This window comes from Tauraco erythrolophus, chromosome 6 (genome assembly GCF_009769465.1).
Source record: "Tauraco erythrolophus isolate bTauEry1 chromosome 6, bTauEry1.pri, whole genome shotgun sequence".
Taxonomy (NCBI): Eukaryota; Metazoa; Chordata; class Aves; order Musophagiformes; family Musophagidae; genus Tauraco; species Tauraco erythrolophus.
Genome location: NC_141470.1, coordinates 67,507,759 through 67,532,686, shown reverse-complemented (window position 1 = coordinate 67,532,686; position 24,928 = coordinate 67,507,759). Strand labels below are relative to the sequence as shown.

General features: G+C 47.9%; 1 protein-coding gene across 1 annotated transcript in view; it reads right to left on the bottom strand.

Moving 5' to 3' along the window:
* The window catches only part of RTN1 (reticulon 1), a 123,566-nt gene that overhangs the window by 31,727 nt on the left and 66,911 nt on the right, over window positions 1-24,928 (bottom strand). Inside the window, exons 2-3 of the mRNA XM_086613447.1 lie at window positions 22,174-22,911; window positions 17,026-17,808 (exon numbers count right to left, since the gene is read on the bottom strand). Of these exons, the coding sequence (XP_086469573.1) occupies window positions 17,026-17,808; window positions 22,174-22,911 (1,521 nt within the window). The remainder of the gene's footprint in view (window positions 1-17,025; window positions 17,809-22,173; window positions 22,912-24,928) is intronic.

Genomic DNA, 24,928 nt, shown 5'->3' with positions numbered 1-24,928 from the left:
TGATGATAGGGATGAGAAGATAACTTGGCCCATGCACCTGGTCACACCTGGCTTGACCTGGATGTGAGATCCTGAAAAAAACCCAAGCACAGACTCGGGTGGGGGCTGTGGGTCCTTCTGACGAGTCCCGTCCTGAGTGATGGGGACCCAGGGCCTCAGGGCTCACCACAGCAGGGACATCTTTAGAGATGGTTCAGCTGTGAACCCCAACTGTCACAATTGTTTGTGGCATTTGCTGGAAGTGGATGGGATGGTCTTGCCCTGGGTGTGAGTAGGGCTCAGCTCTATGGGGATGGTATAGGGACTTGCTTTGCTTTCAGCTCTGGAAACAGGAAGGAGCATTTGACTCTGCAGGAGTCCAAAAAAACCAAGGACGTGGTATTTGGATGCAGCTGAGCACAGCTGGACATTCTGATGTTGGCTTTGCAAAGGCGCAGACAGTTCCTGCTGTATGTGTTTCTGCTGCATGATTGTCCCCTTGCTTTCTCTGCAAAACTTCCATTTAGCAGCAGTGGGAAAACTCTCGACTGAGGAAGCACAGAGAAGGCAGGAGGAGATGGGAAGGCTTAGGTACAGAATTATACATATATGTATGATACATATCTATGCCTGACTCAAATTCATGAATAGAAACTGCAGATCTGAACTCCACCCTTGCCCACAGGGCAAAAGCAAAGCTTGCATCTGAATACATCCTGAAAATCTCAGCTGCCAGCATCTCCAAATCAGAGCAACAACAACAGGAGCTGAAGCCAAGCACTCTGAATATTTTCTTCCAGAATACCCGGGAGAGCTCGGCTATATGTAGCAGAGCCATTTACTTGCTGTTTGAGACAACATATCTAGTCTTAGCAGACAGAGAGGTGCCAGGAAACTATTCTACTCCCCAGGCAGGACTCAAACCACGGCATAGCCAGGCCTGTGAGTCCAGGATTATCGCATTGATCTTTTCAGCATCCCCCATGTAGCATCAAGCACGTGTTAGATGGCTACTGCTCATCTCAGATTCTCCTCTTAGCTGCTGCTGTGGGTTGTAGTGCAGTTAACACTTCAAAGGCAATGCCTCTGCTCAGACTCTCTCCGAGAAGAGGATCAGATCCTAACCATGCTAAAGAAAAGGCTTCAGTTCCCTCCCTTCCCTCAAAGACCAGCGATATAATGCAAAACAGCTTGATTAGACATTGTTCCCGTGTTTCCATGGGATTTGAAGTGGAGGAAAGAGGGGGGGATACCTGCAGACAGCTGCCCAGATTGGTCAGGGAAAGGGGCTCTCACCTGGAGAAGTTGCACTGGGGGAAGACGCTGCAAAACTTGTGACTGAGTTTTAACCACAGGTGCAGGAGTAGAAGAAAGTAAGGCATCTTTAAAAGGGGTAAGAGGAGATGACGTTCTCCAGACAGCTGCGGCTGACAAAGGTTAATTTTTGAGACTTCATGGCCCTACCTGCTATATCACAGTTGTCCCATCAACGTCTCTGGCCCTAGATAGCTGCCTGGTGGCCATTCCCTGATGTTTGCGATACCTCCCCTCAAAGGGAAGGTCTCTTATCACAAACTGAGCTAATCTGGACCCACGAGCATCACGTAAGTCAAACCTGTGTACATGGCAAAAACATTCACTCTCCTTTACAAAGGACTTGAACCTCGCAGTAACCAGCACTTAAGGGGTGGGATCCCCGGCCAGATCCTCCCTGAAATCTGTAACACTGGGGCATTTGGCTGACAATCGTTAGTCACTTTCTCCCTAGCACCCTCATTTACTTTCCTCTGCAATGTCAGTTAGCCCAGCCAGCTCAATGAATAATTCAGCACCATTAAGCACGTGTCAAAGCTGCTTCAGCACTTAGAAGGATCAGTTCTTTGGCCCTTTTCTCCATTTGAACTTCATTCCAACATAATCTCCCCTTCATTGCTGCTGGAGGAGCAAACTCTACAAGTAGAAAGCACATGGCCATAGCTATATGGAAAAATAGCTATGTATATGGAAATCATCCCTTTGATAGAAATGGCATGCTCCTAACCATTCTGCTCAGTCCATGGCACCTTGCTGCTCCTGCTCACTGCCACTTCAGATGATGAAGAAATCCATCTTTTTTTTTTAAAAACAGACATCTATTGGATGCAGGCAATAAGATAACCAGGCAATAAGAATACTCTCATAAACCAGGATTCAGGAAAACCTGGGGTTATTCCCAGTTCTGTTGTGTATTCCTGGTGTTACTGCAGTGAAATCAATTCATCATACCCCACAAATCAACTAATCATATGATAAATTAGTCAATGTCAGTTCCTTTTTCACCAACTTTTCAAGACAAGGGGGCTTTAAGATGGATGTGCACATATTTCAGCATCCCATCTGTAAGATGACAATATCATCTCCGTTCTCGCTTTGCCTGGAGATTTGGACTGTTTCACCGTCCCTCACTGCCAGCCTGCAGTGCTGAGAAAACGGGGGCTCTCAGCATGGACAAAACCTGTAGGTTCAGCGCTTCGAGCAGTCCTGTCACTGTGATTGAACCATCTTTTCTTCAGTCCTCCAAAACGGCACTACTCAGACCCTTTCCCCGCAAGGACCGAGGGCTGTGGAACATCAGATGTAACTGCACATGCAATTCTGACCCAGTTTGCACGTGCAATTACCATGTCTGAGAGCCAGGCAGCAGAGTCAGCACATAATACCCAACTGCAATAACTTTCTGTGCAAATAAAATGTATAGGCGAGCGCTCGTTTCAGAAGGCACAATTGCTACCATGGTTTTATTAAATCCCTCTCATTTTACGACTTCCTGGTTGGAGCAATAAACCTTTCACTTTCAACTAAGGGTATACATGGGCCTGCTGTTTCAGCAGCAAAGCTCCAGCAGCTCCAGTGCAGGCATTTGAGACCAGCAGCAAAGGCAGTCCATTCTCTCGCTTTGGGCAGTAACTTCCATTCTTTGGAAAAGCTCTTGCACTTAACCTAAGCAAGCATAGCTGCTCTTGTTTCAATGGCACATTAGCTGACAAAGTAACCTTCAGAAATCCTGGCTATTAATCTCCACTGGCTTTTCTGTAAGCTCTCATACTCTGCTCCTTGCTGGTTGCTCAGATACAGACCTTGTTTTGTGGATGTTATCAGCATGTCATTAGGATGTATGCAGTAACCCCCCTCTGCCTCTCTAAGGAACTGTCTATATTTCTAAAAGAGAGCAGAAAATCCTGTCTATACAATGCCTGCCGCTGCCAACAGCACTCCTGGAGTGTGGGTAGATCCTAGGCTGCTCTTAAATAAGTCACTGTGAAAACAGTGTCTCCAGAATTGTCAGAGGCTGGATTTTGATCTTACACCACTGTGGATCCCTAGTAACAACAAGCAAGGCAGAGGGTTTATACAAGCCAGGCCATGGGTGGTATCAGACCTTGGAAATCTGCATTTGTTTTTTCCCTTAAATTTTGCAATCTCATTGCACCTTCTATTCAAAAGGTAAGAAGCAATTCAAAAAATTTACATTTTGCTCATTTGTATGAAACGTGCTGCTCTAACAGCATTTACATCTAGCCAGATGATGAAGCAACACCAAGAGCTGTTTTCCTGGCAATTTATTCTTTAGGATCCAGTTGGAAAGTAGACAGTCTTTGCTGAGATTCCTACTTTACCTGGCAATCTGGATAGTCTAATGTCAAATCCTTAAAGCAAGTTAAATTTGCTGCCTTGGAAGCCTTCTCTTGCTTTAAGACATGGCTTTTTGCGAAGGTAATACTGATTATTTGTGTCCTTTTTGTGCCTCTCAAGTTACCTCAGCTCTAGAGGACTCCTGAGGTCACCTTTCACAGTAGTTTGCACTCTAATGAACTGAGCTGTGGATCGTTTTCATATGAACTGTGAGAACACTTGTACATCTTTTCCAGTGATGTTGGAGAACTGCAGGAAAGTACTGGAGGACTGGCAGCACCAAGGTGGACCTACTCAGTGCCCATCTTGAAGACGACTCCTATGGGGAGCTGTGACATGAAGCAAACTCCAACATCAGCTGAAACCTTTGGAAGAGATCACCAATTCCATGTAAAATCACATGGCACCAGTTTGGAAAGGGTTTCTCTGAGCAAGTGATACTAAAAGGCTTTCAGTGCATAGACCTGTGAGTCCAGTTGAAGCTGCAAGGAAGATAACTCCTAAAATGAGGTTTCTAGTAAAGCAAAGAGCTTTTCACCTAAAAGCAACCCAACTGTCAGGGTTTTTTCCTCACAAAATATTCACTGCTGCATAATGTGTCTTGCAAATCAGTCATGCTTTGTGTCTTCTGAGCCCTGAACATGCAGGAAATAAACACTAAGTCCTCTTGAATGGAGAAACACCTATTTCAGAAGCACAGAGATCTTTGTATGCCAAATTTTCATAAACAATGCTCGGCTGGAGCCTCCCAGACACAGAGCACTTTTGAAATCTATGATCATTACCAAAAATGACAAAAATTCACTTTCACTGCTAGAGTTGATTTAAGCAACCTTGACATCACCAAATGTCCCCACCACAGGCAGGCTAGCATGTGGCAGACCTGTGGTGGAGGTAGAAGATTATTGCCATCCAAATCAACCTGTCTTCTTGTAGCATTAGTTTTTTTTCCATACTTGTTTGTGTTCCTCACACACAAATGAAATGCTGGGAAAGCAAAACACGAGAATGACCTCTCGTAGCTGCATGTAACCATCATGCATGGTAACTGCCCATGTAACCACCGAGCTGCTGCCAGAGCCAGAGGGCAAAGAGGATATCTATGCTACCACTTTGGAAAAAACAGTGGGTACAATTGCCCACGTTGGGTAAAGGTCAAGAGAGTTACAAATAAACAAAACCAACCAAACAAACAAACAAAACAAACAAACTGCAGAGGAATAAAACAAAAGAAAGTGGTAATCAAGATAAGATTGAGAGTTAAAGTGACAAAACCACCAGATACTCTTTTTTCAGGGGGGAAATCAAGCCCCTGAATTGTTGGATCATTGCATGTCCCTTATTTTCTGTATTATTCTCAACTAATATAAACACAGTAGCCTCCCAAGGGAAAAAAAAAAAAAAAAAATCCCTTTTTCGGTCAATATTGCTATTATGTCCCAATCAGCAGTGCACTCTCAGAAGCTAAGGAAAAACACCAGTTAAATCAATACCCACCTCCAGGATCTATTCCCGGAGGAGATCTCCTATCACACACCCACCATTCACTACAGTCAAATACATTAATTTTAACCTCATGCTATCTACCAGACACAAATAGCAATACTCAGGGATGTCCTTATTCTGCTTAACATCTAGAGCTGCCCTGAAACAGGCAGACACGTTCAAAAGTTTGTATTCCACCTCTCCTGGAGAATCAGAGATGTATTTTCTATCACCGGACCTGAATCACTGCCGTGGTTCAGCCCAGCCAGCAGCTCAGCCACCTCGCAGCTGCTCGCTCACTGCTCCCCTCGGTGGGGTGGAGAGGAGAAAAATGTCGCAAAAGGACCGAGGGTCGAGACAAGAACAGGGTGGGAGCACCCACCAACCATGGTCCTGAGCAAACCAGACTTGACTTGGAGACAAATCAATTCAAGTTATTAACAGTTACTTGAGAGGATAACAAGGAGCAAAGTCAGATCTTAAAAACAACACTTTCCCCCCACCCTCTCTCTTCCCAGCTCTGCCTCCTCCCCCAGCGGCACAGGGGGACGGGAATGGGGGGCTGCAGGTCAGTTTGTCACACTGTTTGTGCTGCTCCTTTCTCAAAGGAGGAGGACTCCTGACACTTTTCCCCTGCTCCAGTGGATGCCCTCCTCACAGGACAATCTGCAGACTTCTCCAATGCGAGTTGTTCCCGTGGGAGGCAATCCTTACTCATCGGATTGCTCCGGCCCAGGCTTTTACCACAGACTCACAGCTTCTGAAGGAGCAGCCACCCGCTCCAACATGGGATTTTCCATGGACTTCACAATCTCGACTTCATCACCAGTCTCCAGCAGCAAACGGAGACCATTCTCCACAACCTCCCTCAGGCTCAGGCATCTCTGCTCCAGCGTGGGTTTCTCCCTGGGCTGCCGGTGGGTCTGTGCCCCACTGAGCCTGCCGTGGCTGCAGAGGGGCTGCAGCCCCTCACTGCAGGCTAAGGGCAATCCCCACTCCAGCATCTCCTCCCGCTCCATCTGCACTGACCTGGTGTCCATGTGGCCGTTTCTCTCTGCTCTCAGCCTTCTCGGAGTGAACTCACCCCACTGGCACCCCGGGAGCAGGGCACTCCCAAGCTCTCCCTGCTGTGCCGCCATGGCCATCTCCAGCCGGTGGCACCGGGCCAGCGTGGACAGCCCCCGCCCAGGAGGCTGAGGTGGGGGGGCAGCCCCTGCCTCCCCCCTCTCCTCACTGCTGGTCCAAACCCATGTTTCAGGCTCCTTTGTCCCCATCTTAAATGGGGCATTCACAGAGACGCAGATTGGCTCGACCCCGACCCCGGCCTGAGGGGATGGAGGGGTCTGACCGGTTTTAGAGTCCGGGGAGTTACAGGGGGTGAATCCCTTCTCCCGCTACCAAAACCTTTTCGCATAAACCCTGCACAATCATAAATTTAAATCTGACCTGAAACGAGTCCAAAGTCTTCATTAAACTTAATCAATGAAACTGGTGAAAATCCATGATCCCCAGCTCACAGAGCATTGTGGAGGTTCAGAAGCAGCATTTCTAGCAGACCAGAAAACAAAATATTCCAGAAGTTCCCTGCAAAACACTGCATTTACGAGAAGATTCCATTAAGAGGCAAAATATTCTGTGTTAATAGACGCAAAAAGTTTTGATCTTTCCTTCACCTAATTTGTATTACAATATTTAAACTTCCCAAAGCACCTTCTGAGCTGAGCACTTGAATCGGTATGGAGAAAGATCTTCAACATAATTTACGAAAAAGTCTTGCAGGTGGTATAACTTTTCCCCTGTGTTATATATGGGTTGATTTTTTTCTTTCTTGTTCACGCAGAATAAACATCTCTCCTTGCTATATATTGTGTCAGCCACAGAAGAGCTATCAATAGGTGTCAATAACAAATCTCTGAGACCTGCTGGGAGTCTCCAGGCAAAGCACCGCTATATCTAGGCATCTGGGAAAAACTGGCTACCATCAGATTGTCGGTGTCACAGCCTTGCCCATAAGCTGAGTCATTTATTGGTGACTCCAAAAGACACTGAAAGGGACACTGTGTCAAGATTTTGGCTTTTAAAACATTCTTAAACTGTCAGTGATTCTGCAGTTGAGGTGTGTCCACATGAACTGAAAAAATCACTCGTGAGCAGAGCGATTGCCTCCTTGCAGCCTTCCCCAGGAGCAGGACTGAGCCATCCTTGGGTGCTCAGGCATGGACATGGACATGGGCACAGATAGGGGCAGAGCAAGCAGCGATCTTGTGCAGCCCAGCTCACAAAGACAGGTCTTTGCACATTATACATCTTTCTTCTTCAGATCTCTTCTCAGCAGGTTCCTGTTTGTACACAGATACCCACCAACTCACTGTGCTTGGCTTAGACTTTGCCATTCATGACTTTGGTATTTAAATATTTGATATAACCATCAGGCAATCAGGCACCTGTATACAATCAAACAAGTCTGTATACTTCTGTTTAAGTGCTGTGACTTAACGACAGCTCTTCAGAGGCAGTCCTTTCCTCTTAAAGGGAAGATATATGAAAACGTAAGCATAAAGCCTATAAATTTTTATAGCTCTGTACTTAACTCACACACAGGCAGCGGAGCGGATAGCAGTCCCAAGAGAAGATGTATGATCCTCCTACATTAAGCTATACCCAATTTTAAAAGCACCTCTGAGCATCCAGCCACTGCGTTTAAGATGTTTTGACAATTATACATTAAAAGCGTGGCCTTACTCAACACATGGGGAGTAATTCTCATGAGCACAGACAAAAAATCAGAGGAGGAAACAGGTGCCAGCGGTGAAATGGGCCAAACGCTCAGGCTACAGACAACACAGGTTGCGATCTGAAGGGCATGAGATTTACTGAGATATTTCTGAAGGTCATACCAAGGTCATGCTCTGGTATATGTGCATGGTGCATATCATGAGAGGGCATCATTGCACTTCGTGGTTACTGATCCCAGTCACTGCCCAAGCAAACCATCATTTGGGGAGAGGCGAGAAAATCCCTATTCTTTACTTTTCTCTGATCCTTCCAGGGCTCAGGCATCTCCTCCAAGTGACCGTTCCTCACTCAGGAGACCCTGCTACTCTCCCACCAGATCAGGACTCCAGGGAGAACCCCAGAGCCAGCATCTGACCATCTATCGGCTCTCCTTGTCCCCTCTGCAGAGAGGACGGGTGACCCTGCACCCACTCCTGAGGCTAGAAACTGCCAAACTCTCTCCTTCCTCCCTGAAGATAAGGGTTCTGGGAGGAGTGGAAGAGAAATCACGTACAGCACAAATCTGCTGGTGTGCACACTGCTTATTTCCACCATCATGACCTGCATGTCTTCAGGTTTGTCCAGCTCAGCTTCGGTTGAGTTATCACAGCTTGATGGTTATAACAAGCTGTCATGTGGCAGCTGAATTGCATCGACTGGCCAGAAACGCGGAGGCGGGCCACAGCCTGCGGCAAAGGCAGAAACATTGCCAACTCCTTGGCCCACAATGAAAAAGGGTAGCTGTGAAGTTCCCTCTCCTCTTTCTTGGGCAAAGGAACATGCGCATGAGTCACTGCCAGGGCAGGTCAGCTGGGATGGGGAAACTCCTCCAGCCACAGTGGCTGGAGATGGTGTCTGGGGCCCCACTGCCTCGGTCGTTCAAAAGTCTCTGGAGCGAGATCCTGTGAAACGAGGCCATCTGAATGTGTCTGCAGAGTCCATGTCATCACAGCTTGCTGTTTATGGGCTGTGGGGTCAGATAGCCCAGGAGAAAAAGAAAACCGTTTGCTCAGGGACAGAGGAAGAGTCCAGAAGATTTCTAGAAAAGTTTTATGTCTGCAGGATCTCAGGATCTCTTGCTTTCAATCCTGCTCATGGTTCTTGGAAAACACCTGTCCCCCTAGATTCATCTGCTCTGCATTACCCAAGCAAGCTCACTTCAGCTGGCATTCAATTGTCTGAGCAGGAAGTCATTCCTAAGTTCTCCATTTCTCAGAAATGGGCAAAATTATCATGGTTAACTTCATTTTTCCCACTCAGCTTCCCCAACCCTTCAAAAATTACTCCATTCCTGTTATCATGCAGATAATTAACAGAGAGTTAAATGAGTCCAAGGAGGGAAAAATGGGCCAGAGCAGCCTTCTACAGAAGTCTGAGTAGACATTTCCAAGCAATATGGAAGAGATTCCTCTTGCAGCAACGGAAGCCAACGTCATGCTGCTGCAGTGGGCTCTATGAGCCCAGTCCTAGCCCATAAGGCAGGCAAATAATCCATGATCAGCATGATCCATCAAAGCATGCTCTCCAGTTTCCTTCAAGGATTCAACTGGTGGTAGAAAAGAAGGAAACGAAAAACAAGACAGTTCAGACAGCTCAAAAATGTTAGCAGAGAGGAAAAACTGAAGAAACTAGAACTGCTTAGCCTGAAATAAAGAAGGATGGAAGAATGGCAACTGTTTTCAATAGACGCCTGGGAGCTGGTGGAGGATCTGCAACAGAGGCCTTTCCAAACGAGTCACAGGCATCTGTCAAGAGCACTCTACCAGGAATCCTGGCTGTGGGCCAGGAGAATGGCTTTCTGAACCTTGTGACGTTCCTGCCAGCCCACTCTGTATGAAGCTGCATTGAGTGGTATCTCTCCTCTATCCTGCTCTACAGTGTGCCTGCAGCTCCTGCTGCAGTCCTCAGCATCACAGGACTGACCAAGATTTGACGGCTCCAGCTCTCAGCTACCCCCAAACCTCTGCCTTTGCTAAGAAAGACAGGTAGACAAGGCTCTGACCAAACTGCTATGAGCAAGAGTTCAGACCAGAGACCTCCACAGGTCCCTTCCCACCTAAATTATTCCACATTAGAGGCAAGTGCACAGAGGTTCCAAGATTTTGTGGCAAGGTCAGGTCTAGATTCACATGTTTACTTCTCCAGGCAGGTTTTACCACACTCCTCCCACAGCATCACAAGGTGAAGATACTCCAGCCCCAGGCAAGACATCCCTCTACCCCACCCCTTTTCCAACAGGGACTTTCCAAAGGATGCAAAGCTACCAGAGCCCCATAAAAAGCAAACTGAAGCACGCAAAACAGATGGTCTGGAGTGTGGAGGCACTTACAGCAGATGGCACTAAAATATTAAACTAACATTACCGTATGCTCAAGCCGTGGTCTGGCTCACTGCTGATTGCAGAGCCAGCCTGGTGAAAGCACACAGATGAGAAATGAGCGTCGGATTGCTAAATCACCCTACCAAACATCCTTTCCCATGGAAAAATGCCTCACTAGCTACTCCTCCAACTGCAGAGACGTGCTAATGCAATGCAGACGACATTTTGCTGTACAAAAAGCATTCCAAATAACTGAAGGTCTCTCCCAGATCTCTACTGGAAAACCACCTCCTTGAGGAACTGCGTAAAATCAACTTCTCTGTGGCTCTAAGCAGAGGTGGAGACAGTGAGAGGTTAAAGGGAAAAAGCCTACACTGCTTTGTGTTTTTCCACTGCGTGACAGTCCTGGACACCGTGGGACGGCATGAGAGGCACCAGGGAGGATGGGAAACATGTTCTTCAACCCAGGGCATTTGCCAGTGTCACCCCAAAACCAGAAGTGTTCCTGTCCTGCTTGTGACACTGTCTGAGAGACACTGGGTCACCATATAGTGATGAGTGGCCATGGACCTTCGTGTCCTTTATGGGTGCTAAGAGCCACAGCAGCCAGGGAGGGTGTGTGGTAAGGACACGCTCTTGTAGGGGACTTACAATGTTAATGCTACAAAAGCCTTTCATAAGATATAAAAATCAGGATGGCTCATAGCAGGGTCGCACAGGACTATGCTGCAGAATAAAGCATTTTAAATGGTGAATTTTCTTTGACTGCATTTCCAGCAGGTCCTGTGAGTCGTTGTCATGGTTTGATGTGGAGGGGGGGCTGGTTCTGGTGGCAGGAGAGGGATTTTGCTCCCTGCGACCTCCCCGGTTTTGGATCCGGGTTAGGCTTAGTTCTGGCCACCGGATCAGACTGCCATCCCCCTCAGGGTTGAGCCAATAGGGCGCCTCTGCGAATTGCCCTATTTAAGTCAGGACAAGGGAACCGGAAAAGGTGCTTCGCCCAGGATCGACCAGAGAAGGGAGGAGGGCACTGCCCCCGCTCCCTGGCTCCCGGCCGGGCGGCTGCCTGCGTCGGGCCGGCGCCGCCCACGGAGAATGGCGGCGGCGGAGCCAGCTGGGGAACTCGGGGGCACCCCACTCCCAGGGTGCCCACTGGGCTGAGTTCACCTGGAGAGGACTGAGATCTGAGAGAAACAGCTGCATCGACAGCAGGTCAGTGAGGATGGAGCGGGAGGAGGTGTGCCGGAGCCGAGTTTCCCCTGCGGCTGATGGTGAGATAGCAGGCTGCCCCCCTGCAACCAGGACGGCCTCGGTGGAGCAGCAACCCACTCGCAGCCCGTGGGGAGAAGATGCCTGAGCCCGAGGATGGTCGTGTTGGGGGCACGGCAAGGCAGAAAGGCATCTGGAGTCTTCGTGACGACCCACGCCGGAGCGAGTGGCTACAGCTCCCTAAGTACCCGAGACTGTGGTATAGCCCACACCGGAGCAATCTGTGGGGAAGGATTGTTTCCAGTGGGCTGGACTCACGTTGGAGAAGTTTGTGGATTTTTTCCTCGTGGGTAGGGGATCCATTGGAGCAGGGGAAAAGGGTGTAAGGACTCCTTCTCCTTTAAGAAAGAAGCAGCAGTAACAGCACGGAATGAACTGACCTGCACTCCCCCAGTCCCTGCCCCCTGTGCTGCTGGGGGGAGGAGGTAGAGCCGGGAGGAAAAGGAAGGTGGGGGGGGGAGAAGGTGTCGGTTTTAAGATCTGGTTTTGTTTCTTTCTGTCCTCTCAAGTAATCGGTTTTTATTTCCCTTTGTCCTTCTAAGTAATCATTAATAAACTGTTTTGCTTTGAGAAAAGCGCTGCCTGTTTTGCCCAGGACCATGGTTGGTGGGTGCTCCCTCTGTTCTTGCCTCAACCCTCAGTCCTTTTGTGTTTTTTTTTTCTTCCCTCTCCTCTCTACTTTATTGGAGAAGGAGAGACTGTGTGAGTTTTAGTTGCTGGATCAGCCTAAAACCACGACAGTCGTGCCATCAAGCACATGAGTGACAGCACAACCCCACAGCCCTGGGCCTGGGTTTTCTTCCTAGGCTAAATTTCACCATAAAATAAAAAGAAAAGGAAAGTAAATATTACTATGAATGTCTACATCTTTTTCTTTTTTTTTTAACTTGAGCTCAGACATCCGATCTGAAAGGTAATAAGCTGCTGCACATTTCATCAAATAGATCAAGCAGAAGAAATATCCTGATATTGTCTGTGGAGAGAGACATGATGCTCCAGCATAAGAGAAGTATCCACTGAGGACCAGGGCCCCAGGCTGTGGGACACCAGCATAGGGTATGCCAGGCCACCCTGGCAGAGAGCTACCAACAGGCATAGCAAGAGAAGACAAGAAAGGACTCAGTCGAAAGGCTCCTTCCCAGCCTGCCTTGGTCCAGGCTTCTTTTGGGCTTCTTGCAAACTGTCCCAGGCCAAAAAAATACCCATGTTTCCAGGAGAGTAGGTCTTTTCCAAAATTTCCTGCATGCCCAAGCCATGTGCAAGCCCAACCTGGACATCACCAAAGCTATGCAATGTCACAGTGCTCTGCAGGCCATACCAACTAATTGTATTATTTTTCCAAAGTTTGTGAAAATCTGTTGCAAGACAAGGTTTTCTTAGAACAAATCTAAAAATCTGCGTTCCTTGCTCTGGCTACTGAAAAACACAAATGCATCGGGTCTTCCTTCTCTGGTGGCTGAATATTTAAAAAAAAAAAAAAAAAAAAAAAAAGAAAGAAACTAAGCTGGCAACCTCCTTTCTGCTGAGCCACAGCCAAAAGGGCTCTAAGCCCTGTTGTGTAAGGGGGTCCATTTGTGGGAGGAGATGCCAGTAGAGATGTGGAGGCAGCGACAGCCGAACAGCAAATGTTTTTCTACAGTTCCACCTTCCCCTCTTTGCACCACAGGAGGCAAGGGAATTAGTAGCACTAACACAGGTAGCAACTGCATAGCACTGACCAAAACAAAGCCTATGTCACAGCAAGCAATTCCATCTTTCTGACCATGCGGAAAAGCAAGTGAGGCTGCTTAGCAGGTAACGGCACCAGAGTAGCTCCGCTCTCTCAAATCGTGATAGTCAGCTCCAGTAAAACGGAGGTGGGAAGTCACTGCCCATTTTTGTTATTGCCACTGGATGGCAACAGACATTAAGCAGAGACTTTTGAGTTATCTCTGCGCAAACCACACATGCACTTGCAGTGCTCCACCTTGTTACTTGGGGGAGCAGCCGTGATTTCAGCATGCCTGGCAGACACACCAGAAAGGTCTCTGAAGGATTAAGCTGTGGGCTGGCGGCACCACATCCAGCAAGACTGTTCCTGGGGTTGGGTTGAATACTGGGCTTTCACTTTGTACAGATTCACCATGTATTTCCCAATGTCTGTACTCAAAATCAATTTTTGTCTCACCAGCCTAGGGCAAATCCTTCTGGTGAGCCATGCAAGGTATATTTAATGTCATGGATATGAGTAAAAGACTCCTTGGTGATATTACAGTATGACGCTGTGGAATAGTTGGCACTTACATGTGACACTGATGGCTGACTATATTTAAACCACATACACCAGGCTGTGAGCTGGCCAAGGGCAGATCTACACCTGGGTGTCAAAAACACAGCCAGGCACATCGAACAGCTTCATTTGATCTGTCATTTTCCTATGAAACTCCAGAAATTCTGGGCTAGCACTGACCTGAACTCAGGCGGGACATGCCATGGCCATAGGGGAATCAGTCCTCACCTGGACTCTGTGAACATCACTAAAACCATTCTGTCATAATAAGGATGTGGGGTGGTAGCATAACACTTCCTAGGTGAAGTATAAAAAGCAGGTTAACAGGAAACAATGAAGGCTGTTCTGTTTTCCATCTTATAACAAGTACACAGTCCCATCTTGTTAGTATTCTCTGAATGATATATAACTATAATCAAGATAATTCTCTTAATGAATAAAGTTACTGTTCTTGCTTTGGGTGACATTGTTCTGCTGCACATCCATAATGTGGCATTGCCCCATCTCTCTCTATTCTCATCACTTTGGCTGAGTGTGGCCCACGTCAAATGCCAGGTGCATCTGAGCTGGCGTGTGACACATATATGATGCCATGATGTAAAGTTCTGCCAAGACCTCAAGTTGACGCTATGAAGGCAATCACTTGCCTTGGATGTGCTCTGCCACATCATTTCCCTGCCAGCCAATGCAGCTTCAGGCTGGTGGAGCCTGGGAGGACCCATGGGGGATGCTCTGGTTCCACCAAGCCAGTTAATACATCCCCCAGTTCCCACCTGTGACAACTGAAAAACTGCTGAAGGATTTCACGTGAATTCTCTGAGTGAGGGACGAGCTCTCCTTTCCCAGGACAAAAGGAAAGCCTCATACTCTGTCTTCAACATAAAAATTTAACTAGCACCCAGACACAGTGATCCATGCAGCAAATACCAGTGACTGGAAGGTAGCATAAATGGGACCCCACTATCATCCATATTTTCTTGTCTTGAGGCCACCTCCTCATACTTTGAAATCTGCTTTAGAAAGTTACATAAATTTTAGCAACAATCTTCTTGAGAGGCTTTACATTTTTGTTTTGCTTGCCTCGGGCATCAGAATTTCTCAAGGGAGAAAAACACATACTGAAATAGTCCTCTTCGAACTGCCAAATAGTAATTAGCAGTCTTGTGTCTGTCCTGGAGGAAACGTTCCTGCCACTACTGTCCCACGGGCATACAGATAGGATACACGGACACACTGCAATGCAGGGAGAAAGTCTGCTCACACACACAGCTATTTTCTCCGACCACCATATGAGAACAAGCTTCTGCTAGCGTTAGTTTAGGCAATGACAGAAATTAAACGAGACACAAAAGTTAGGCCAAAAAAATTCTGAATACAACCAAGGGGGACTGCAAATTTTAATGGGACCCGAAATCTCAAAATTGAGGGACAGGCAACTAGCTGGCTGTGTGGTATTCCCTAACTACTTTCCCCAAATCACAGGCCAAATTGTGAGTCGTCTGCCCAGAACAGCACACAGAACGCAATGTGGTTGCAAAGACCCAGACACTGCAGTGAGGGTGTGTAAGCTAAATTCAATCAACTCTGCAGCTTCTAGGATTTGGGCAGGGCCTGGGCCAGTCCTACAAAAAGGGTATTTGGGAAGAGGGAGAGAAATGGTAGGAGCTCGTCCTACCCACGAGAGGGCTAAGAGATGCACAGCGTGACGTTGCAAGCTCTGAGAATCTGGCAGGAAAACATACTTAGGAGCAATAATCATGTTTCTTATTCAGCCTACTGATGTCATGAGTTCACTACTGCTAAGAATATCAGTATCAACATATTTTATTGCCCTGCAGATCTTGCATCGTGCAAGTTCGGGTTCTTTCCTTACGAGACTTGCACGCTTGTGTTCACAGCACTAGATAAATTGGTTGTAAAAGTGTCGCACTTGAACACGTCTGCCACATCTCCAGGCCATCATGTGGTCAAATGTCTGCACAAACAGGGACGGAGGAAAAAGACGCTCTCTAAGCAGCAGGGATGGTGCCCCCCTTCCATCTCTATCCAGCTGTTTGCAAAGAAGCAGCAGCTCTCTGAATTGCAAACCCCCATCGGACAGAAGACTCGTGGACAGCCCGTGTCCCCTAGCCCAGCTGGGGGATGCAGCAGAGGGGCAGCAGGGCAGCCCCACCTTCCCTCCCTCCCACATCAGCCTGCAAAGCCAGAGCACACAAAGACCCTGGCTATTTAGAGCTGGCATCTTGCAAAGAGTGAAACGCCTTTTTCTCTTGTGCACCTTGTGAACTAAGCCAGTCACAGGCTGCAGGGACCCCTGGCAGTGTCAGTGTGCAGTGACCGTGTGCTACCCCAGCACTTAGCTCAGGCCACAAGCTGGTGGTGGCTCTAGAGGTTTGGTGGGTCCAGTCAGACCTCAGTCCTGGCACAGCAAGCCCAGCCTTGGCTGGCTCTATACTGGCTTTGAAGGGATCCTACCGGGTGACAAGTGCCCTTGAGCTCACTGAGTACCAGGGAAGTGTCCTGCCCTTCCCTCTCCCAGAGCTGGATTAAGGGGAGGGCTTTCAGAGGGGCACAGAGGACATCCCCCAAGGCACACAGAGCTGTGATGACCACCCTCAAGCCACCCACCTCGCTGCAGCAGCCTGGAAGCTTACACAAAACTGTCATTATTCAGGATGGAGGGTGTCAGCCACCGTGAGAGAAATTCATGAGAGAAAATCGTTTAACCTGCACCAGCTTTAGAAATACCCGGAGACCTGTCAAACCCAACCCCTCTCCTCCTCCAAATAATTCTTTTTTTCCTAAATGTATCCTCAAAAACATTATCCTCACATTTCTGGGAGGGGCAGGACCACCTCCCTGATTGCATCCCTTCTCTGGGGTAAGGCAAGTACTAGTTCAAAGGAAAAACAATAATTTGTTACTCTTTGTCCTTCAGATGCCTTATCTACGAATCAGCGTTACGTTACTGGAGTTCCTGCTTGATCCTGTGTCTATATGCTTAAGACTAAAAATTATTGTTGCTGGTATTTTTTTTTCCTAAGGGAAAGAAAAAGGAGAAAAAGAAAAGGATGGGAAGGTCAGAGATGGTGTATGCATTGGCACAGGTGTGCCCAGCTTCGAACTGAGATTACCCAGTGCCAGCAGCTCCCCCTGCTTTGCATTACTAACATCTCCCCGTGCAAGAAACAGGCACTTCTCACTCCTTCCCCTTCTCAGCAGCACTGCAAAAAACAACATAAACATCTGCATTTACCTTTCTGCTTATTTAAAAATGGCAGTAGGGGCGAAGCCAAGGAACTTCTTTTGCCAGAGTCCTTGGAAGACATGTTACTTTGGTTAACAACAGTTTCTTCGATGGGTTTCTTCAAGATTATTCTTTCCTTCAGCTCCTCAGTGCTGACAGCAGAGGTCGAGGGCTCAGCACCTACTTTCGGTGCAACAAAGGAACATTTCAGGTAGGACGCGGACTCTGCCAGGTTTTCCCTGTTCATCCTGCTCTCTGTCATTTTACTTGCTTCATAGTCTGAGGCATCAGTGCGTGAGCCGTTCTCTTCCTTGATAATGTCCATGACCATGGGCTTCATCAGAGGGGAGTCCTGCTCCCTTTTTGGGCTCTCTTCGGAGGCCGACGAGGCATCGCAGGACTCGATGATGAGCTCACTGTCAAGCTCAGCCTCCCGCTCCTCCCGCAGGATGCTGTACTGGATAGAGGGAGAGGCAGGTGATGGAGGGGGCCCTCCGATGTGGCTGAAGGTCATGTAGTTGGAGTGCAGCACCTCCTCGGCAGCCAGTGGGTCCTCTGAGACCAGCTCGATCTCCGAGTCCCCTGACTCGGCACTGCTGGCTTCGTTATCCAGGGGTGAGGAGATGGCAGGGCGTCCAGGTTTGACCCTCTGGTCACTCTTCTCAGCAGAAAGGGCTGGCGATCGCTGCACCTCCGGGGTCTCAAACGAAAAGCTTTTTGCTTCCTTGATGGCGCTGATAAGTTCATCCTCTGACAGGCTGCCTTTGCCCTGCGACTCTGAGCCAGATGGTTCTGCCATCCAGAAAAAAAAAGGGGAAAAAAAAACAGCAAAAAATTGTTAAAAACTACATTTTTCTGGCTGCTCAGGCAAAAAACACAATAGATTTCACACCAGCAGGGCCAGTTACGCAGGCAGAAGGTCTCCCTGTCTGGGATGACTAACAGTAATAACAGCTTGTCCTTACAGACTGTTTCCCATGCACATACTCGTTATACAAGAAGTATCATTAGCATCATTTACTGAGGAAAAAGCTGAGGCACAGGCAATGCTGGCCAGTGCTTGGCCAGTGGCTCAGCAGTATGATTTTCATCAGGAAAATCACCAGTCATGAGGAATGCGAGCTCAGGCTGCATGTCAGTGTCTGACTGTCACTGACAGATACGGGCCCGTTTTGGGGACAAACACATACGTGAGGCTGGTGAGTTCCTGGCACCACTGATCATAACCTATATGTAGTTACTAGTAATTTTGTCAAACTTTAAGTTTGAGGTGTGAAAACTTCCAGATCAGAAATTTTTCTCAGACTTTTTTTTTTTTTTTTGCAGGGGTGGGGGGTGTGTGTGTGTGCAAATTCTTTATTTGCTTTTATCTCGGTTGTGCCTGAGAATGAAACTTTCTTTTTACTATAATTCTTAATATCATTAAGAACTACACTAACCAAAATAATGACTGAACAACTTGTCACCCAAAATTTGAAGCAAAAATATTTCTCTGCATTTTCTGGCTCACACTGGAAGCAGATATACTCAGATAGTGAAAATGAGCGGCTGAAAAGGCTGGCTGGTCACCTGGGATTAGCAAGGAGCCCAAATCCCACACTAGAAGGGAACTCAGCACCAGGCTTCCACTTGTTCTGCCTCCCTGTATATGCCTTTACCACATGGGACTTTGTAATGAAACAACAAAGAAAGTAAAATTGCATGTAAAGTGTTCACAATAAGAGGTGACAGAGGCAGCAGGAGGCACATCAGCAGTTGTCTGGAGTTACTGCACAGGGAAGGGAACAGGCTTCGCTTGATCATTCACAGAGCATCAGCCAGCATCCAGCCCAGATTGCACCTCGTGCATCGGCAGCAAGGCCAGCCAGGCCACCTGAGCCTGTCTGTGCCAAGGGGGATAGTGGCAGCAGTTCGTACCGGATCCCCTGCCAGCACCTGGCCACCGCATCCTCCTGATCAGCTGTTTCCACATTGCACTTTGCTGACCCTGAGATAGCTGCCATCCACATGCAAGACCCTCCCTTTTGGGGAGGAAAAAAGGCTGAATTCCCCAATCATGTTGGAACAGCCATCAGGCACATACAAAAGTTTGTCTTCTGGGCTCTCGAGTGCTCATTCACTGATTTTACGTCATTATTAATGTGACAGTGGTCACTAAGTGACACTGCAGGTGGTGAGGGCTCAAGAAAGCCATCAGGAAGAGAGATTCACCAAGTTTCCTCCTGCTGATGCTGGTAAAGGGGCCCGTGGCAGTGGAGTGGGGGAAGGTTTCCAGCCCCTCGGTTGCAGGTGTGAGGAGCCCCAAGCTGACCTGCACCCACTCCTGGTGGGTATTTGCCTTCAGACCAGCCCTGCTTTGGGTGCAGCCACCGGCATCAGCCCCCAAGCCCAGTCAGCTGTGCTGGCCACCTCCGGAAGCTCCTCTACAACAGAGGGTAGGAATGAGATTGTATCAGATGTGACCTGGGACAAAATCACTATTTCTGGCTATTTCCTGACTTAATTTCTCATGGCAATAGCGTAGCTGATTTCTTCCTGATCATACACCTTCCCCAAGATGAATCAGTTAAAGGAGGAGGTTTTAATGATAGCACTCATGCTGTGGCATCCTGCTGGGACAGGGGCAAGAAAAACAACCTTCCCACACCCCTCCAAGCAGTTTTGATTTGTGTGTCTGCCAATACACATCATCAGCATCGTCTCGAGCTCGTATCATTGGCATGCCTGCAGCTCCTCTGACAAACCAGCTCTCTGGTAACACATCCCTCTCGCATGAGAAAGTCCTTCTCCAACCCAGGGTATGGCCGCAGACAAGATTAAGGTGTTTGGGACTGTGACAACACACTCCTTGTCCAGATGCTGGGAAGTTTCTCTCGCATCGGCCGCACTGAGCACAAGCCTGTGCATCATTTTCCTCCGGCTGCAAGAAGCCCCCGCGTGAGCTGCACCACTCTCCCGCATGACCGCATGAACGCGTTTTCTCCCTGAGCGATGACTTAATCCGGCACGCATCCAAACAGGCATGTGACTGCCAGCCCTCGTAGCACGGCAACGCACCGTCCCGCGGCTTCATCCCGCTCCTGCCCGCGCTGGCAGTTGGTAACTCTCAGCCATGGCATTTACCTTGGGAACAAAAAAGTCCTTTGTGGCCAACAGCAGGGTGTCATATTTACCACTGGCACAGGGAAGCATATAAATACCCACCGCCTTTCAGCGCCAGGGCAGGGTAGGAACAGACCACGTCTTCCTTCCCCCCCATAAAGATGATAATTAAAAAGTAATTAAAAGCAAACCATTTTCAAAAGTCCTGATCCAAGCAGGGGGGAACTGGGGGCTTCACCAGGATGCTTGAGGGGTGTCTAGGAGCAACAACTTTCCTGGGTCACTGGATAGAAATAGCGAGGGCAAGTTTTACATTTCTTCCTCACTTACAAATGCAGAGTCTGGACGCAGCATGTCCCCGGCTGCGGGAAAGGGGAAAATTCCAGAGGAAACACTCTGCGTGAGCCAGCATCTAAAGGAAGATGCCTGCTTCTTTCCTTAACTCAGTAGATAAGCAGTGCTTCTGGCCTGCCAGCACCTCGATGCAGTGGGACCTCCCAGGGCCGTCCAAGCAGTGCTGGTGATCAGCTTTGCCCATGGAGAGGAGCATTTCCATGCTGGCAATCACGCCGGCCGTGTTAGTGCCTCCCCGGTAAGGCAGCAGCCGTGAGGCTCAGCCACACACTATTCAGCTGTTATGATGGGATACCGTTATCAAGTGCTACGGAGCCAGCCTTGAACAGTTGCCATGGGCTGAATAAATAACAATTAGTGCCTGAAGTGCTTAACTACCTTGTAGTGCAAAAAGCGTTAATCAGTAAAAAAAAGGCATGCCTCAGAAGTGGCGTGTGATGTCACGTGGTCCAATAAAAGAAGAAATATGGGACTTTAAAGTCTATTTATTGTCTAAAGTTTCTGGCTGATGCAGGCAGGATAAACTCACAGCTGTGGTGGACACTTTCTATCTCTTTTTTTTGTGTGTGAAAGTGTACAAATGCGCTTAGTTTTGGATAGGAACTAGGTATTTCCCTAAGGGTAGGTGTTAGTGTGAGTGGAAATCCCAGACTGCCATTTTAAGGAGATTCCGGTTGATTTTTAAATGCTTCTAGACACCGTCAAAGCAACGGAAATTTCAGCTTGAGGATGTTCATTGTCAATTTTCAAATGTTCATTGTCAAAGAGTTTTGATCCAGGACATCGAAATTTAATTTCAAATCTGAAAATTCTGTTTCCTCTCACAGAACTTTATTCCTTTTTAAAACACTATCCTACTTTCATGTTTTAGCAGTGTATAATAGGGAAAACAAGGAATAGATATTATGTACTACTGCATAATCAGACAATAAGAAAATGTATAAATGTGGGATTTTGGTGCCCCTCCAATAGAAATCAGGAGCCTTTAAAAGAGACTGGTCTTTTGTCCCTCCAGTCCCCTTTGTAAACGAGATGACAGCATTTCCCTTCTCAGCGCTTTCTAAAAGCAGCAGTTTCACTTGAAAACAGCATTTATTTTTAACAATTTAAGCTTCTTCTCTGCAAGAGCAAAGAAGTGTTAAAACAGTCATTAAAATTTTAAAAAAATTAACCCAGCCGTGTGCTGCACCCTAGTCCCACACATCTTGTTTCCTCTGGGGAGCATGGCCAGTCAGAGTACCAAAGAGACCTCAAAATCACCGTGATCCAGCCCAAACTCTCACCTGACTGACGATACCCCCAATGACACCCACCAACTCACAAATTCCCCTTGAGGAGACATCCCCATGGGGACCAGGCTCAGCAAGCCTGGATCTGACCCCAGCCAGCTCCTGAGCGGCTCTTGGCAAGTCATTTCTGTGGATTCCCAGCCCCGCCTTCCCCTCTTTTCATACGCAAAGGGCAGCCCATCCTGAGCAGTGTGTTAGTGATGGGCAGCACAGTTCGCACCCCGCTTCAGTTCAGGGATGCTAAGTGGTGCCCGAGCAGAGTAGAAACACCTCCAGCCGTGGAGACTCATGAACCTCTACTCACACCCCGTTAGACCCACCCCACAAACCATAGTAATTCTCCAACGTGCAGGGCTACAATTGCAATCACTCTCTGAATCCCCAAAAAAACAGTGCCATGCACCAGCATTACCTGTTCCAGAGGATGGTGGCGTGACTGACCCTGGGCTGTCATCTTCTGGCTCCGACACTGTCACCATTGGTACCACCTCATGGCTCGGCTTCAGGCCGGTCTCCAGCTGAGTTGGGCTTGACTCTTTGCTGGCAGCTTCCCTGGCGCTCTCTGTCTCAGTGAGCGTGATCTTGACGGGGGCTGTAATCACGGAGGCACTGCGCTGATCTCCAGACCTTGTGTCTTCAAGTGGGTCTTGCTCTTTGGCTGCCTCCATGGTCTCCAAAGCCATCTGCTGAGTTTCAGCAGTGTGGCTGGGCCTGGCAGGTATTCCCTGGTACTTATCGATAAGGCCTGGGCTTTCATCTTCTGAGTTAGGATCATGTTTTTCTTGGTATTTTATTTCTTCTGATCTACTTATGTCCATGTATTTATACGCTTCTACTTTCATAGGATCTGCTAAGGTTTTATTGACTTCGGTAGACTCTGCAGGAGTCATCTCTATTCCCGAATCTGAGCTAAACAAGCCACGGGACTCAAACCCAGTCACATCTTGAACAGGATGCCCCAGCGTGTTAAACCCCTCTGTGCTGCCCGAACAGGGAATGGGGCTGTTTTCCTGCTGATAAACGCCCATGAAATAGGTGGAGTCCCGTGGGGTGGTGTAGTGGACGTCCGAGATGAGAGAGGTGTAGAAGGAGCTGTCGCCACCGTTGGCAGTGGAGCCATAGTCAAAGAGGTGTGATGAGGCTGTGACACCTAAAGCAAGGACAGAAAAATGATGCACAGTGAAGAGACAAGTGCCTGCGCTCATCAGTCTTTCTCCAAAGCCATAGTCACTCCCCGCTGATTTTAGATTAGGTTTGCGCACCGTGCTTGGCTTTGCTTGCAAGCTCTTTGGGACTGTCTCTTACTATGCTTTTGGGCAGTATAGTAGCACATCTGCCAGACAAAGCTTCCAGCTGCTGTTATGTCTTAAAATAGCTATAACGATCCTGATATCTGTTAAGAGTTCCCAGCCAATGTTTGTCCAGCCTGTGCATAAAAATCTCCAGTGATGGCAATCCCACAACGTCCCTCACAATCTGATTCAGGGGCTCACCATCCAGTATCCTTGAAAAAAAATGTAATGTCCAATACAAAAACAATCCTGAGCAAAAATATTATTATTTTTCTTTTAATACAGAGAAATGGGGGAGTTTCACCCTAAGGAAACTTTTCATTAAGGGAAAAAAAAAAATCTGCTGGACAGAAATTGAGATGAAAAGTTGGTAGGCAGCTCCAGATTTCATATTCTCTTTTAAGAGTGACCACCTCAAATTTGTGAAACACCAGGGCAGAGACTAAACATCCTCATTTAGTGACTCCCACATGCCCAGAGGCTGTATCCTGCGTGCATTATCTACGCAGCATGCCGGTATGAAGCTGGTTAAACCTCTCCCCACGCTCATGCATCATTTTCATACACAGCCTCTAATTCCCTCTGTCATGCTTTCCTGAGCATGACGCTAATTAAATCACAAACAATGGCCACTCTCTGTTTGCAGCATTAGTATAAAGCACAGCTCGACAACGGGGACAGCGAGATCCCCCAGGAGGGAGGGAGGAGATGGGAAGACAAATTTTTGTAGAGGCTGAGAGAAGGGGGATGTAGAAGAACACAGCTAATGTCTGTAGGAGCTGGTGCCTATAGGAGGGTGGTAGCCTGTTAACTGTTTGTGCGCTGCTGCATGCTGCATCACGGAGGCTGGTCGGCTTTCTCCAACCTCTGATCATCAGTCCACAAAGGATGTGGAGCTCCTGACCTGCTCCACATGTGCTGTGTCCTGGGCTACCACGCTCAATGCAGACTTGACAGTAATATTAAAGGGACATTGCTGCAGCTGCAAAGCCAGAAGCTGGTAAGTGTCAGTGTGAAAGCTCCTGAGCTGCTTGCATTTAGTTGTTTTCTTTCTCATTGCATATACAGAACGATACCATCTCAAAATACCATTGCAACTATTTTTTCCCAGAGCTCTCCATGCATTAGGCACGTGCAGCTCATTTAGTGAGCCCCAAAGCAATCTTTTTCCCCTCTTAACACTGTTCAGTGTGTAGCTGCAGGCTTTATCCTACTGCATAACCCATGCACAGCCCAAGCCCTGCACAAAGGCAGAACGATCATTTCCCTCACCCGTATTTTTGCATTGCTCAGTGCTAAGATGACTCACAAGCAACTTCCTTTCCTCAGGCCACCTTTGGCTCGGGCACAGCATGCCCCTCCTTTTACAAGGGGAAACTTGGTAGCAGAGGAAAAAAGCAAACAACCCAGAAGTGCCACATCTTGCTTCTCAGCCTAACTGCTCCTGTGTGGCCATCCTCACTGGCTTCAGGTGCTGCTGATCCCCCACCAGCCCTCACTACTTATCTACTGCTGCACCCATGATGCTGGCAGCAGCTCCATCCCAAAACCCTGAGAGCCCATGAGATTCACAGTAGCCACCTTTGCCATACAAGAGCACAGAGCAAGGGGTGCTGTAGCTAGCAGGTGAAAAATTACCATCATTATTCCTGGTCATTCCCAGCCTTCGGTTTGCTCTTCTCACCACTAGGGAGCACTGCACTGAACTTTTCATAGATATATTTATGATAAGCCAAGATCTTCTTTCAGAGTGGTGAGGGTCACTGCAGAGATTTTTCTTATGTATGTGAATTTGAGACTTCCCCTCCTACCCCTTTCTATATGTAACCTTACATTTACCTACTCTAAATTTCACCTTCTATTTTCCTGCCAGCT